The sequence below is a fragment of the Clupea harengus genome, chromosome 5, assembly GCF_900700415.2.
Source record: "Clupea harengus chromosome 5, Ch_v2.0.2, whole genome shotgun sequence".
NCBI lineage: Eukaryota > Metazoa > Chordata > Actinopteri > Clupeiformes > Clupeidae > Clupea > Clupea harengus.
The window spans coordinates 29,184,020-29,200,705 of NC_045156.1; the positions used below are offsets into that span (position 1 = coordinate 29,184,020).

The following is a 16,686-nucleotide window of genomic DNA, read 5'->3' on the forward strand; positions in this document are numbered from 1 at the left end:
AAAGTTTACACCAAACTGAATCAGGTGCCAAGATGATAAGGAAAATGAAAACGGTATATGTAATTGACTAGTTCAATTCAATTCAATTTTATTTTATATAGCGCCATAACAATACAATTGTCTCTAGGCGCTTTACAGAGCCCAGAGCCTGAACCAGTGAACTAGTCTGACCTGCCATCACAGATTTATGAGATGCATATGATACAACATCAGCCCCTGATCTAGCATTGGGACTGGGAACCTGAGAGTATGCACAGAAGTGTCCCCCATGCCACACTACACACAGATAGGCATTACTGGGACAGGTGGCTCCCAGAAACCCACCTATATTAAAAGATCTCATTTCAGCATGCCTGCCTGCCAAAGGTTTCATGTAATCGATCATCTATCCTGGCAACTAGCAACTAAGCTTACTTAAGATCACACTGTGTAACACTAATACTGAGCTCTTACCATTTAGTACGAAACATTACATACTGAAGGAATTGATGAAAAAAGGATATTCAATACAAAATAATCTATTAACCGATCCTGAGTAAATTTACTGAGCAGTAAAAACACGGTTCTTTTCCTCTCTCTGTATATAACTATAAGTCTCTCTCTCTCTCTATCTCTCTCTTGTGGTATTTTATAGAGAAGAGAAAATACAAGTGAAATGATTTACATTTAGTCATTTAGCGACTTACAATGTATACACATTTTACATTTACACTGATGGCACACTGCACATGAGGAGCAATTAGGGGTTCAGTGTCTTGCTCAAGGACGCTTCGACAGGGAATCGAACCAGCAACCTTCTGATTACTAAACGACTTCTCTACCACTGTACCACTGTCGCCCCTGGAGCCACTAATCAGTTTGCACCAACTCAGATGACTCTCTGCTCTATCTTTAATGAGAGCATGGTATGACACGCATACATATCCAGAACATAAAACTGACCCGTCTTCAAAAAAGGAATAATATCGGTATTGGACATCTAGAAGAATTAATACTACAGAAAATTGCTGAGGTTTTCATGAGGTTGAGACAAAATACAACCTACTTAATGAACATTTTACAGTTATTGCCAGCTGTTGACAAAATGATATACCTTCATGAACTTCAGCCTTTCCATCTGAGTGCCTCACACTTGGACACCCATGGAATATGGAGTAGATTCGTGTGGTGTTGCAAAAAACAACGAACAAGAAAGTCATATCTCCCAAGGATGTACTTAAACAATAAAGTCATCCTGGGTGTGGCCATTTATAAAGCCACAAAACCTCTTGTTAAAGTCCTGTTAAAACTCAACATTCGATCATATCATTTCCTCAACTAAATTTATTGCGCTCCCATTGCTTTACTCTTGTCAACCACTGGGATGTACCTGGTTCACATTACCACTCCATCTGTCAATGTGCTGCAGATAGTACATAGGTTTGCCTCCTTTTTACACTGAATGTGTCCATGTGCAAGGACCTGGCGACAGGGGAAGATGGGGTCTAATTTAAATGTTTGGCCTTTTACTGTTCAAAGTATAAAAATGAACATACTCAAAAAGTGACATACAGTAGTCACGTTGGAGATCTGTAACGCCTGCTATCCTTACATGTTGTGCTGTCAAGGCTGACCCATAAGTGATTTCATGTTCCCTTGGCTACTCGTTGTGACTGAAATTAAATTGACAGTCCATTTTGAAAAGAAAGTTTTAAAGTCGAGAGTAAGAAAAGTTAACTTGCTGAGCAAGTAGTGGGTCATGGAGTGAGTTATGTAATGCAGTACGACTGAGTGGGCTTAGTGGAGTTTCTTAAGAACGTATCAAGATGACTGAACAGACATCTGCTGTCTATAGTCTCCATTGGGGGGAGAGGCAGCGGCAGTGGTGTGGATATCAAAAGCCATCTTGTGTCTGCTGATCAAAGCTCACCAGGGGCAGCCCACGGGAGACAGGTTACATAAGCAGCCAAGAGACCTCAAGAGAATAGGGCTCAGAGGGGCCGAGTGCTTGGACATCCCAAAGCCTTTTCCCCACAGTACAGAGAGAACGCTAGGACCAGCTTCCACTGTTAGAACGCCACCTCAGAAACGCCTGACCCGTGTCTCATGGTCTCAGATCGAGTCTTCATGCTTCAATAACATCATACCAGAAATCATCAAGCTGTAACTTTCATGTAATACCTCTTTGTCTTGAGAACAAAAAAAAGAGATCTGTCACGGGCATGTACGGAGTGGAATATAAACTCCATTTTCTTGATTTCTTGACAACCCCTCTCTGCCTGAGATAATGGAGTTCCCAAGAAACCCATACCAGTTCTATGAAGATATTAATTAACATTTCAATAATAGTTCATTCCTGAAACATCTCTACAGGATAATTAGAGCTGAAAAGCAAACCAGGCATGTCAAATTAGACTTGAAAGCAGGTACATCGATGAAATATATATAAAACTATTATTAACACTGAGCAACACATTTTCTAAACTGTGATGAGAATTAAAAGGCTTTCAAATTTACCACCAGTTACAAGAGCTGAAGGTTCTGACACTTGAGGTGCATGGGGTGCTGAAATAGCCGCGATCACAAAAAAGCACTACTTGTGTAGTGAGTGAGCTGTCCCATATTTCCTCATCCCGGTAAGTGCAGTCAAATATGATTTAACATACAAGCATGTCATGGAGCAGACCTCACCAGCTTTATAGCAAGACGGATTTCTGTTTCCTTGGAACCAGGAAATTCAGTTACTATAACATGAAGGAGTAGCCTGGTAATCTAACACGGTACATTTTAAGGAAGGACATTTTAACTTAGGGTTTAACTAATAGAGACTATGGGCCTTTAGGGTTTAACTATAGACCATACATGTTCCATAATTGTAAGAATCTCAGCTCTTTCATGTTCTTGTGAACAATGTCTACCAACATCAATTCCACACCTCGATTCTTTCCACATTGTAATCTGTGTTGCTCTTTTCACTGAATTGCGACATGCTGATAATTAAATCATATTTTGATTGCTCCAACAAATGTATTTTATACACTTCAAAATAACTGCATTTCTCTGAGGGTGCTTGGCTCAACATCCACAGACCATCCACACTAAAGTCTACACAGAAACAGACTACAAGGATTAGTGTGATGAAACAACCATTGATCTGTGTTAAAAGAGCCATTTTAGATGAGACTCCACTCCCATGATGGGATGTGCCAGTCCAACTCACCAAGCAGATGGCAAGGACATCCCAATCAGATGAGCCCCATTTCCGCAGACAAGACTGGGGAATGTAGGACACCTCCCAAGTTGCATTTCAGATTCTAGCACCTTCTAAGCAACTCGGATGACCCTGGGTTACTTCTATTTTAAATGGTTCAGGCTTTAGGGGCCTTTTCTAATTTAGAATACATACATATTGATTCTGTAACTTGATTCTGAACTGAGACAGACTTTAATTAATGCACAATGTAATTTACAATACATCAAGGGATGGTGGTCCAAATTAGCTCCTTCATTTTGGTACCACTGTGTTCATGCCCTGAGGTATTTAAGGAGGGTGTCTTTATTAAATGAGAATTAAGCTCTGCAGCCACCCAGCTGTGACCAGATTTAAGATAGGAGCCCATGCCTTGTTGCAGAGGCATGGCAAGTATCAAGGCAATGGGATGAGATGGAAAGAAAGGGCAATTGAATTACAGTACTCTGTGTGATATACTCTTCCTTCCTTCCCATAACTATATCTGTAGTTCCCCTTCAGTAACCCTAGTTTGTAGAATCAGAGAGTATCTGTCTCTTGAAAGAGAAACTACATAAGAAATCGAGTCAGATTAACCTGCTTTATTTAGTCCACATCCTCCAAGCTTTCAACCTGGGCCTGCCTTTTTGTAGAAAGGCACTTCAAACTCCATGACCCCTTTTCAACTCAATTGTGATACCATCCATATTTCATTTCAACAAATTGCATTCCTTTTTTTTATGTCTTTGTATTGTGTAATTGTGTAAGTAAAATTGTATCCTCTTGGCTATTTGGCTGTTAAGGAAACAAATCCCCCCTTTACGTGGAGATGACGATGGAGTCTGAGCTCAACCAAATGTGCCTTGAAACAGTTCAGGCTCAGTGTCTTACCAGAATCTTGGAGGTGTAGGCGCTGTTGATGGAGATGGAGTTGACGAGGGTGTCCAGCGTCTTTGCACTGAGGGCGCCGGGGTCGGGGATCTCTTTGTAATGGACGTCTCCCACATAGCACTGCACCACAGTCATGCGGTTGGTGGTCAGGGTGCCAGTCTTGTCGGAGCAGATGGCGGTGGCGTTACCCATGGTTTCACAAGCATCCAAGTGCCGCACCAAGTTGTTGTCCTTCATCATTTTCTGTCAAAACACGGAGATACATTTAAAGACTTTATGCTGTTACTGATTAATACTATCTTGCAGAGACACAACTTTAGCCTACTGCTGTGGTATAAAATGAAATGCACTTATAAAAGGCAAATTAGTTTTTGTATTCTTGTTTTTATATTTAAATGGTTAAACCCTTTAGTGTGATTTTATCACCAGATGGCACCCTCTTAGGCCCACAGTTGCACAATTACATACATCATTGTTAGCTATCCTAAAAGCAATCTGTAAATGTTTTTATTAACCCATTTGCATAGTCAAGGGGTCCTATCGTTTAGCCCCGCAATGCTATTGGATAGTATATGTGTATATAGGTTCAGCCATCTGGCCATGAAGTCACACATGCAAAAAAGCTCATCTCTTTGTTTTATTGGACTATATATGTCAAGATTCAAGTAAAATGCCTTAATATTATTACAGTGTCTAGAACATGTACATATTTAGCTACTGTGGAATACATGCGTCAGATTAGATTTTGAGCTTGTTATGTCTGTGTTGCACTTGTACATCTCTGGGAGAGGTTGGTAGTCAAACTAGCATCTCACACATTACATGGGAACACTGCACTTCTCACATCCTAATAGAAATATAATGTCAATGATGATTCACTACTAAAAGTCCTAAAAGTGTTTTCTCTGTTAAAATTGTGATTAGAATTGAATAAATTAATCAATTATTTTTGGTTGAAGACTTCCTGTAGCTGTATCTGTGTCTTCTCAGTTTATAAAAAATGCCACCAGCAAAGAGAGATCTTTTGTGAAGTGTGCAGGACGTGATTGATGCCATCCCAAATGGAGACAGTGCCTTAGAGATGGAATCAGACGCGTGATGATAAGGCAGGGGAAGCTGCAGGTGAAGTGGACAAAGAGAACCAACATCCCTCTGACTGCCCAGCTGATGATTGTGTGGACATCAAGCCCCAATCAAAGAAACACACCATTCCCCATGACGGGCATTGCTGGCTGAAAAGGCATTTTATCAGTCCCAATACTGATTTTTATCTGGTTCAGATATCACTGAAGATGTCGTTATCCTATGCAGCAAGTGTAATGTTTGTAATGTTTTTCAGAGGAAAAGAACTTGTCTTTGGGACTATAATTGCAAATCAACATGGCTGATCACTGGGACTAAGACACAATTCAGCTTTGTAAATACAATTTGATCCCATTTTCTTTTTTAATAAAGTAATATTCATAAAAAATATGACTGTTGTACAATTAAATATTAATTATATCTACTGTTGTGGGGCTAGATAAGCAATCCGCCCTGCAAACGAACCCCTCAGTTGTATACCCCTGTATACTTGTTCAGACAGTGTGAGTACAAATACAGAAATTCTGCTCCCAACAAGGGCCAATGTAATTTCCCTAAAAACCTACTAAAACACATTTGAAAACCCTTTCATTTTTGCATCAGAGGCCTCCTCCAACATTTTTTTTTCAACATTTGGGCTTAACATGGAAAGCAAGTTTCCTTTTGATTGACCAAAACAACACCAGGGAATGTGGCTGAGCAGTCAGAGTGATTGGGAGTATTGGCAAGCAGTACCTTGACTGAGTAGGCCAAGGAGATGGTGACAGCCAGGGGAAGACCCTCGGGAACAGCTACTACCAACACTGTCACACCGATGATGAAGAACTTCACAAAATACTGAATATAGATGGGAGTGCACTCCGTCATCCACACTCTCTCTTGAAGAACAAAGTTGTCGACGGCAAAGTATAGCACCAAGATGATGACAGTAATGGCAGACATCACCAGACCTAAAGTAAAAGGGGCAGAAGGAGACGCTGTTGCTACCATTCACCATTATCAGGTTCATGTACACATCCTTTGCTTTCACTATTCATTCTGACATGTAGTCGATCACATGTAGATGATCTTTTCACTGAGATAATAGGACGGATTTAAGACATGATGAGACACAGTACCGGCTTTTCCAATCTGAACAGCCAGCTTAGTCAGCTTTCCTTGCAGGACGGATTTCTCTTTCTTGGAGACGTTGGGTTTCTTCTTCTCCTTCTCGTCGGTCTCTCCTCCCTCCGCACTCTTGAGGGGCTGCATCTCCATGGCAGCGGCTCCATCTTGCTTCTTCACTGAAGTGGGGAGAGGAGAAGACCCTTTGGTTATACAGAGTGCACCTTTGGCATTAGAAGTTTGGGCAAGTTTGAAGGGGCGCGTACAATTCAATCACTGACACTGTATAGAGTAGAGCCATTCTGCCGATCCACGTTGAGTCAGAATTCCATTGCAACAGTTGTTAATGCCAAAAGAAAATATTCGGTAGACTCTTACAATCCTTTTTGAAAACAGGTCGAAGGGCAAAAGCACTGCTGCTTTTTTTAAACGTTGGATATAATGCTTCATTGTATAATATTTCCACTGGTCTGTAGAGAGAGATGGGCTTGTCATCAGCCAGATTGCACCTTGTCAAGGCCCTGTACCTTTAATGGACCAACACCTGAGGTTAAGGCAGCCAACTCCCCGCACCCTGAGGCTTGAGTGACTCTCAGCTCCACTGCAGGGGAGGCTGCTGACCGCTGGGCTCTGGGCTCTGGGCTCTGGGCTCTGGCTCTCTAGCATCTTCATGCATGGTTGAACCACCCTGCACTCTCAGCCTCCTCCCTCGGCCACAGTGAGCCAAGGAAATGGTATTAATCCCTGAGACCAAAATGCATGACACACACCGCGTCATCTCGCTCTCATAATTTGACTTTCTTTTTATATTTTCTCCCCGAGGAGAGGGAATACCATTGACTGAAATCTATACAAATGTTGACTTGAGGATATTTTGAGATTATGTTGTATAATGATTATGACAATACTATCATTTTTTTTTTTTTGCTGTTTATATTGCATTTAGTGCTGTATTGGTGTGTTGATTTTAGGATCCTTAAAAGGATCGGTCCCTTTCCTTTCATTTCTTACAGCATACCTCTGCTTTTTTTGCTTCGTCTTTTTTTTGGAGAGACCTCTGTTTTGAGGACAGTTGAGTGGACAGTTACCAATAATCTCAACCTACAGCAAAACCTTTAATCATCTTGTCTTTTACACCCTCACCCTCCTGACAAACCTTTCACTGCATGTCCTATTTAGAGCTCCAACATTTATTCACCAAATCCTTCCGTGTGCAGGTCCCAATGCACACGGATCTGCCTAGACCCAACCCTTGGCTATCAGCGCTACGGCCTGTGCGCTGAGGGAGGAGCGTCAGACAGACAGATAGATAGATAGATAGATAGATAATCAAGAGACCTTGACAACAGGCTCACTGGGAGCAGCAGACAGGTGGGACACAGAGTGACAACAACGCTGCAAACACAGATGTCAGGGCTTAAATGGGAAGCCCTTCCAGCCAGAAGGACACCAGGGGAGGGTGAAGGAACCAGAGGGAGGAGGAGGAGGAGGGCGGAAGTGAAAGTAGGTTACCTTTTGTCTGGTTGTTCTCCGTATTTCCATCCTGCATTTTACCTATGATGAAGGAGACGTACAAGACACAGAACAACAGAATGACAAGAGAGTGACCAGAGCAGACGGTAAGACACCCCAAACGTTCACAAGGACATTACAGTGAAGACAGAATATGAAGATTTATTCAACATTTCAATGACAATAACATACAGAACACAATGTTGCATTCTAATGGTGTGGCTCCTGGTGAGGGGGTGCAACCTACTGCCATGATGCAGACTACTGTGTGGCTAGTGGCTACGCTATGGCTTATGATGTTTGTGAGTTTTATCAATTGATTAAATCTATTATTTGGAGTAAATGGTACATTTCACTTTAACGTGAATGGGAATGGCAATACAAGTGTAGAAATGAATGGTTTAATTAAAAATCTAATTCAATACTTGAATGTGTGTAGACTAAAATCTGTGAATCTGTGTCTTATAACCATTCTTCATATATACTTAGACTGTAGTCTAATTAATTTGCTCTGATTAATTCAAAGCAGAAAAAGTCAAAAAAGAAAAAGTTCAATGTTCTCCGTGTATTTTTAATGTGTTTAGTTTAATCTTTTTGTACTGAAAGTCAGTGACATACTCACATTAAAGACTAGAGAGAATGTGACGTTTCAACAACACAAGAAAAGCCATTCTTGTCCTCCAGACATACGTAACTATCACATGTTAAACACACTGATGCAGGAGAGAGCGACACAGGTACACACACTGACACTGAGGACATGCAGACCACCACCACCACCCACACAAGGATGCGCATGCAATATCTCATTGGTAGAGAGGGTTGGAATGGGACTGAAGCCTGATGCTAAAATGGGCTGTACTTCCTACTTAAGTTCACACCCTCTCACTAGATTTCCATCCCATAATATGTATAACCCATAGCACCTTCAACTCAAAATCTAACTTCGCATTGCCCTCAATGAATATTTATAATGTGGCTTATTTAAAAAAACAAAAAACGTATTACTACCAAGATCTTAAATAAGGTACAGATATAAGTCAGTCACATAATCTTCTGACTTTAAGACATTTACTGTCTTATACAGAATGTCCATACACTATATGGAATACAACAAAACAACTTTGCAGTAAATCAATCATAGTATAATTTAAGATGTCAACTGCACTGGCCTGTAGATGTACATTGTACTCTTTAAGTATACTACATGAAGTAAGGAAGTCTCCATTAATTCTCATAAACTCCTAGAAATATACACGGCCTTGTGGGTCAACATGGCTCTGCACATGAATCAAGTTGAAAGGAAGCATGTTAGCAATGAAATACAAAGTATATTAAGCCAACATGCTAGGGAAGTTTAAAGGTTGAGCATGCGGAAGGAACTGCCACAATATTAATTTAGATAGTAAGGTAACCTATTATGTCTAAGATGTTTTGAGTTAACAAACTTAATATTTCTAATGACTGTATTGTGGTGCATTGTTGTTTTCCAACTATAAGTCGCATTTCAGTAGCATTTCAGTTTTTGTAAGCCAACAATTGACTTCAAAGACAAATGCAGAAAGAATGTCTGCAGTCAGACTTCGGCTGTTTGTCTGCATTTGTTTACTTCCGTGTTTTAGAAATGGACGAAACATTGGAAAGTCTTTTGTTTTGTTTAACACCCTCATTAACTATATATGGATCTAAACAAACCTCCAGAAAGTATTGTCTTGTGCTAGGTATGTATAGGGCGAATAAAGACCTAGTAGAATTGTACTATGATTTCACATTAATCCATGAACACAATGTCCCACAGAAACCGGACAATGATACAGTACCAACACAAAGCTAGCCTATGCCACGAGTAGTCTTTGAAGAGATAACAAGGCAACATCAACAACAACAACAACAACAACAGAAAACAACACCAGTACCATAGAATATGATGATGGTGGTGTTGCATAAGAGGAATAATATTAGATGTTACTCTCAGTTTGTGAACCTCAAATGAAACTTTACACATACAGCACAGATTATATTTTTTGAAATCCTGCAGACGTAATTTTAAGGACAACAAAGCTAAACTGCAGCCCTAAATCAGAGGGATTATACATGAAGGGTTACATTGTGCACTGCCACTGACACACTGAAGTAGTGGGTGATTTAAGGTCAGTTTTCACCCTGACGCAACTTTCATACACACACTTTATTATTTGATTGAAACAAGAGGTGTCAGGGTGCTGCTACTAATAATACAGTGCGACTTATAGTCTATCTATCTATTTTATAGAGTATCTATTTGGATGAAGTGTGTGGGAATCCTCTCAGAGATCACTGCTGTATTTCTGCCCTTGAGTCAAATCACACAGAAACAAGCTATAGCCTTCCTTTAAATCATCTAACATAAGGTACCTTGAAAGAATACTCAGAGAGACTGACATATTCTTGGAACAGACAGCACACAATGGACAAGCAAAACAGGATTAATCTCCTTGGGTTACCGGTCACAAAACACTCTAATGGAGTACATGACCTGTGGATTAATGTCAGTGAGCATGTGCCTGCTCCCACAGCCAACCCTGTTGCGCCAAACAGATGCATCCCTACTCCTGCCAATGCTATAGCACACAGACCCCTGCAACTAACAACCAGAGTTTCTTATTGTGGCATTCCAACCCTGAGAGTTGGGGGAGAGGGGGGGGGGGACGGGACGAGAAAAGGTGAGAAACTAGAAGGGGGGGAAAACAGCAAAGAGAAAGGAGGAAATATTCACAACTTCCAGAGGCATGCATTCGTGAGGGGTGTACAGTCAGCAGAGAGGGAGGTAAGGAGAACTGAGGAGAGGAGAGGGGAGGGAACGAGAAACCCCCATGGGGAAGGGACAACGGAGGTCTTCTCCACCTACCATTGACTAGGCTGGCATTTGGACCTGCAGCACCATCGGTGGCTATAGTTGCGATGGGGTGGGAGGAGGGGTGGGAGGAGCAGTCTAGCGAGTAATAATGGGCAAAAAAAAAGGGATAATAATAGTGAACAAAAATAACATGGTTATTAAGAGCTTCTTTACTAGGATTAGTGAGTTCAGCTGTTTCCCTTCCGTCAACTGTTTTCACCTAAAAGGGCTGGAGGGATGGCAATAACAGGTGTTACATTCAAAATGCAACATAAAACAGTCACATATCAAATGGGTGAACAAAACTAAAAAAAGAGTAGACACAACACAATGATCAATGGTACAACAATCAGCCAGAATTGGCCTAAATACTTTAGGTAGGTTAAGACCAGTATTAAAAGACAAAAATGTTTTTTACTTGAGGGACAGAGACTGTGGAAGGTACAAGAAAAATCCTTTCATTGTATTTGCAAAGGATACTTAAAGAGCATGTAAATACTTAATAGTTTACAGTGATAGCTAGACCCCCTAACCTCTGAGGTCTAGAGCTTGTTTACTTCAAGCTTTCCTCAGACTAAAAGCTATTTTATACGTCATTTATAGTCAGGATACAAAAGCTCTTTAGAGGATTAGCTTAACAGAGATTGTCTAAACCTAGCATGCTTGTTAGGAACAGAGGTCTTGTCAGTTCAGCAATACAGCATTTTGCATGGACATTAATGTAGTACAAGAAAATAATCATCAGTAACATATCTATGCACATCTATTATGAATAAATAACATCTTTTTGTTCTGCCCATGTAAGAGTGAAAGTAGTTTTTTAATTCTATAAAGTATTCAGTTGGCAATGTGAAAACAGCAACTACAGCATAATTCTTATAAAAACTTTGTAACTGTGCCTATTTATCACAGCATAGAAAATAATTGGAGATTAGTCTCACGGATTCAAGCTTGAAAGGAAGGAATTTCATTTATTTTTCTGAACACCCAAGACCTGCCCTTCGTGGGGCAGCAATTTGAAACTCTAAAAACAGATTTGGTCCAACCATTGATCAGGAGCTTTATGCAAGGGGGATGGATGGGATGTGTCTCGATTTAGACTTAAAAAGATGCGTTAGGCAGGCTCCTCTTTTTAAGTGGAGAATCACTGTGGCTGAAGCTGGGTGCTGGGGAGGAGGAGGAGGAGGAGGAGGAGGAGGAGGGAGCTTTAGTAAGGTGATCACAGGGTTACAGGAAGCTGCGTAGTGATGGGTGTGGTGGATGCCCCCGGGGTAAAACATGGGATGGGGGGGGGGACATACTCTACCTGTGAGCTGCTGGCCATCTTCCATTGGCTGACCTGCATGGTGGTATGTAGAATGACAGTCACACAAGAAGGAGATGCACAGTGCACAGTGCTCTCACAGAGCAGATCAGAACCCATCTCTCACACTGTCAATCTACTGATGGGTGCGCTGTCTTTCTTCCTGTTTTGGATTGCATTCGGTTCGTGACACAGCAATAGCTTTTAAATGTTCTTCCGATCTAAACAGCACCTTGTATACAGTGTTGTGTTGGGATTTTCACCTCCACAGAGAACAGCACACGGTGCACACCTCCCAATCTGCAACGCTACTATCTATTCCAGTGTAGATGTGCAGTTCCTGGTTTTCACAAGGATCACTGTGTATCTCATTAAAACACTGACCCATTTCAGAGAGGGTGTCACATTTACAATCCTACACAAATCTGGCGGCTGATGTTTCTACAAAAGAGGATATTAGAGGCGAAACCTCTTTTCGTCACATCTAGAGGCAAGAGCTGATGAGATATGGTCCACCGTCTGGCCACAGGCTGCAGCAGCTGTGTAGATGTTCAGATACGCATCTGGTGTCTGGTCTCTGATCTGGTCAAAGTGAATGTTTTACAGTATATCAAACGTTCTATTTACCTATTTACCTATTTACCACGACTACTTTTTTTTGGGGGGGGGGGGGGGGGGGGGGCATTCTCCCGGATCTTAAAATGGATATGGACCCTGGATTATAATTATCAGCTGTAGACCAAAAACGGCTGCAGAACAGTCCCAACGTGTTCCTTCCGTACTGAGACGTAAAGACATAAAGAAGGCATACCTTTCTTCTCCTTCTTCTCCTCCTCCCCTTCACCGGCCCCCAACAAGGTGAAGATGATCCCGGTCTGGGAGTTGACTCCGACCGCAGTCACCACCATCCTCCCGGAGCCCTCCATCACGTGAGTGCCTGCGGAGCGGGCCACGATGCACCACCATCAGTTCAAAACAGGCCATACAAAGGTAACACAAGCAGCTATAGGGGGACTCACAGCACTCGCTGACTGGAGACACAACAGGATGTATAATTAAGAATGGCCATTTAAAAGAACGGCCCTCTAAAAGGAGCAGAAGCATTGTCTGCAGCAGCAGGCAATTATCAAGCTAAAAACAACTGGACAAGATGTCGGCAATGGCAAATTGAAACTACAAGGAGCAACAAAGCTGCTTGATGAAATGACAGTTACGGAGTTGCGAAACGCTACTGATTACAGCACCAGGGGCTGGAGGAAGTACTGATAGCGATGAAGTTGGACATCTAAAGAGCTTACAGCACGTAGTGTTAACAATGATAAATTAGAAAACAACACAGACACACAAGGACACACTGCTTTATCAATAGCTGTCCCTTTTTTCAGAGATTAACACAGAGCACTTCTGACACACTGGTATGGAGACAAGTTGAAGGAAGCCCTGCGATACTGTATGCCTTTTAACCTGAGGTATGAACTAGTTTAACAACCGGTTTAACAACCGCACGTTGAATCGTTTCAACAAGGGCAAAAGGTTAAAGGAACACACCCTCTCCCGTTCTCTTCATTTCTTTCTATAAAGGCCACTTTATGATTTCCTGGTTTTTCTAGAGAAAGCCTTTATAAGGGGACATTTTACTGTCATCTTTGGTAGATGCCAACAAAAGGTAACTGAATTTATCATTTTTCACGAACATGACAGGCATGGTAATTGATGCTGTGCTTCTATTGCTTTTGCCCTCCATGTTTTCTGCCTTCCTAGATAATCTTATTCATTGGAGTAGGTAGATGCACCAGTTGACCTTGCTAGTCCTCCAGTGGCTTATTTAGTATGAGATGGAATAGGTTGGTGAAACTCATTAGAGTCAACCTATGTTCTGAGAAAACTATTGTGTTTTATTTCAACCTGTTTTTTTTTTTCATGTACTTATAAGAGTAGGAATAATTAATGCTAATCGACTCTGCTTGAAAAAAAATGGCATCCTGTAGATGGCATTACTATAATGACAGGAATGTAACAGGATGTGGTCATCATTTTCCGATGACAAAAGAGGAGAGGTAACAGAACATAGTCGTGTGTATTCTTGAGATCCCCATTAGAACCTAAATATGGCAATAGAGCACAGCAGAGAGACATAGCTTGACAAACACTGAATTTATGCTTTCATTTTTGCTAATGCTTTAATTGTAGAATTGGTTTTTAAGTTCAATTCGTTTTTTTTGGTTATTTTTCACCTACTTCAACATATCTCCAAAACAGTGAATAGTCTCCAAAACACAGATAACATCAGTGTGAGTGAGTGTGTGTGTGCGGCAGACTTACCGGATAGAAGCATGGGATCTTTATCCGCATTTTTCTTCACATGGTCTGATTCGCCCGTCAGAGAACTCTCATCAATCTTTAGGTCGTTGCCCTGTATCAAAACGCCATCGGCAGGAAGCAGATCACCTGAGCAAAAGACAGAGGAAACGCATTCATCAGCCATCCCACAAGAGATGCTTTAAAAAGACAGAGGAAAACGCATTCATCAGCCATCCTACAAGAGATGCTCATGTCTGTTATTTTGGTGGAAACTCTAGTCTCCTTGTGTCTTGCACTCAAGCAGCATTTGAAAACACAATGTTTTAAAATGTTTGCATCCTTTCCTTTCAAAACAAGGATTTCCCACTACATTTTAAAACTGACAGACAACTTACACTGTAACTGTATTGCGGGGGGGGGAATACAAACCACAATGGTGTACTCCAATCAGTAATTATTGAATGCTTCTGAACTCTGTAGTGGATTTAAAACCCCTGGATCACATCAGTAAAGAGCCATACCAATTAGTGTCTTGCCTCATTGAGTCTCAAAATGTTTTTTTTTTTTTTTTTAAATATACTGAAGCCTAAAAGCAACAGCAAATGACCAAAGATGTTCTTGCCATAGCTGAGGGATAGACTTCTTTCACAGGGTGGTTCTTGGATGAATTGCTGACCTTGAATGTTTGAGGTGCTTTATGACGAGCACAAGCTGCAGCGATTTTTTTTGTCATGCAAAGCAGCTACCAATCAATGGCCAACATGCTATTTTCCAAACTATACATGTGGAAAGCAATAGCGTGCGGGTCAAACAGAAGCCGTACGCACCATACTTGATTTGGGCGATGTCCCCCACCAGAATGTCAGCGACAGGCAGTTGGATGACCTGGCTCCCACGCACCACCTGGAACTTCTGTTCCTGCTCGATGCGACTCTGTAGTCCACGGAACTGCTTCTCTTTACTCCAGTCGTTGAAGGCGGTGACGATCACCACGCACGCCACTGAGAGCAAGATGGCGGCACCCTCTATCCAGCCGGCCTCTGCCTCCCCCTCATCCTCAGCGCCCGCGGCCGCTGCCCCACACACTGCACACAAGGGACCAGAGACAACAGGACATGTCAGACACATACATAGTAAGTGCACAAACATATACAATGTGTATGAATATATAGTAAAGATCATCTGGTGTTAAAAGCCATACAATGCCCAATGAGTGTGCAACACACAGACTAGCATATATATATATATCAGAATCAGAATCAGAATCAGAATTCTTTTAATGGCCAAGTATATTTACATATTCAGGAAATTATCTTGGTGGTTGGTGCATAGGACATAAAACACATAACATAACAACAAAATAGCAAAAACAAGAATAAAAGACAAATGCAGAATATTAGATAATAATAAATAATTGTGAATTGGAATTGGCAAACCCAGAGTCAGTGTGATGCAGGGGGCTTGTTTGTGAGCACCACTATATGCCTGCACACTAGGGATGGGTATCGTTTGGTTTTTATCCGATACCGGTACATAACCGATACTTTTAAAACGATACCGGTGCCTAAACGGTGCCGGAACCGATACTTTTATAAAAAATAAAAAAATGTTTACGATTGAAAAATTTAAGAAAGGCTTTATTGCCAAATATATGAACTGTTTAAAGTAGATTATATATATATAAATAAATACAAAACACCTTTTAACTTAAATAATATATGAACTGTTAACAAAAGTTTAGACTATACTTAAATAAATACAAATAAATACAAAACACACACACACACACTACAGCTTCAATACTTCAGCAATTCTTTTGTTCAATTCAATTTTTTTTCTTCAAATTGAACAATATATTAACTGTTTAAAGTATATTATAAATATAAATACATACAAAACACTTGGCTTCAAACTTTTTAACTTCAAACTATGAACATTATATTAACTGTAAACAACAGTTTATAGTATACTTAAATAAATATAAATAAATACAAAAAACAGCTTCAAACTTCTTTTGCAAAAATATGAGCATATTTGCCTTTGGAGTCAAAAATGTATTATTTTGTTTGCATTTATTTCATGAAATTTCACCATTTTATGATTTGTTTATACCTATCTTTTCTATCTTGTTTATAGTTAATCTTGTTACTTGAACACACTGAGTACGAGAAAATGTGTACTGCCCCTTTAAGAGACTACCGTAGGTTAAGTATAGCCGTCATCTCCGTTTATTTTTCAGTCTTCGGTTGCTGATCTGCCGTTGACTCTTTGCCTTCTCTCCACTCTTTTCACGCAATTGTTTTGTTGCATTTGCTGCACGTCGCGATGTTTGAATATTTTGGTGCGAAATACAGCCACACTTTTGACCGTTTACCTTTCGGTATTTTCTCTGTTAAAAGGTTGATGGCT

The 16,686-nt window shown here is 40.8% G+C and overlaps 1 protein-coding gene across 15 annotated transcripts in view; it reads right to left on the bottom strand.

The window, feature by feature from the left end:
• The window catches only part of atp2b2 (ATPase plasma membrane Ca2+ transporting 2), a 119,263-nt gene that overhangs the window by 20,311 nt on the left and 82,266 nt on the right, over positions 1–16,686 (bottom strand). For 10 of the 15 annotated variants that reach the window (XM_042707911.1, XM_042707912.1, XM_042707910.1 and 7 more), the window contains 9 exons: positions 15,105–15,362; positions 14,299–14,424; positions 12,788–12,913; positions 11,980–12,012; positions 10,686–10,769; positions 7,799–7,840; positions 6,301–6,465; positions 5,918–6,132; positions 4,100–4,342 (listed from right to left, as the gene is read on the bottom strand). In XM_042707911.1, the coding sequence (XP_042563845.1) occupies positions 4,100–4,342; positions 5,918–6,132; positions 6,301–6,465; positions 7,799–7,840; positions 10,686–10,769; positions 11,980–12,012; positions 12,788–12,913; positions 14,299–14,424; positions 15,105–15,362 (1,292 nt within the window). The remainder of the gene's footprint in view (positions 1–4,099; positions 4,343–5,917; positions 6,133–6,300; positions 6,466–7,798; positions 7,841–10,685; positions 10,770–11,979; positions 12,013–12,787; positions 12,914–14,298; positions 14,425–15,104; positions 15,363–16,686) is intronic. The other 5 variants (XM_031568463.2, XM_031568467.2, XM_031568468.2 and 2 more) reach the window with 3 other exon arrangements.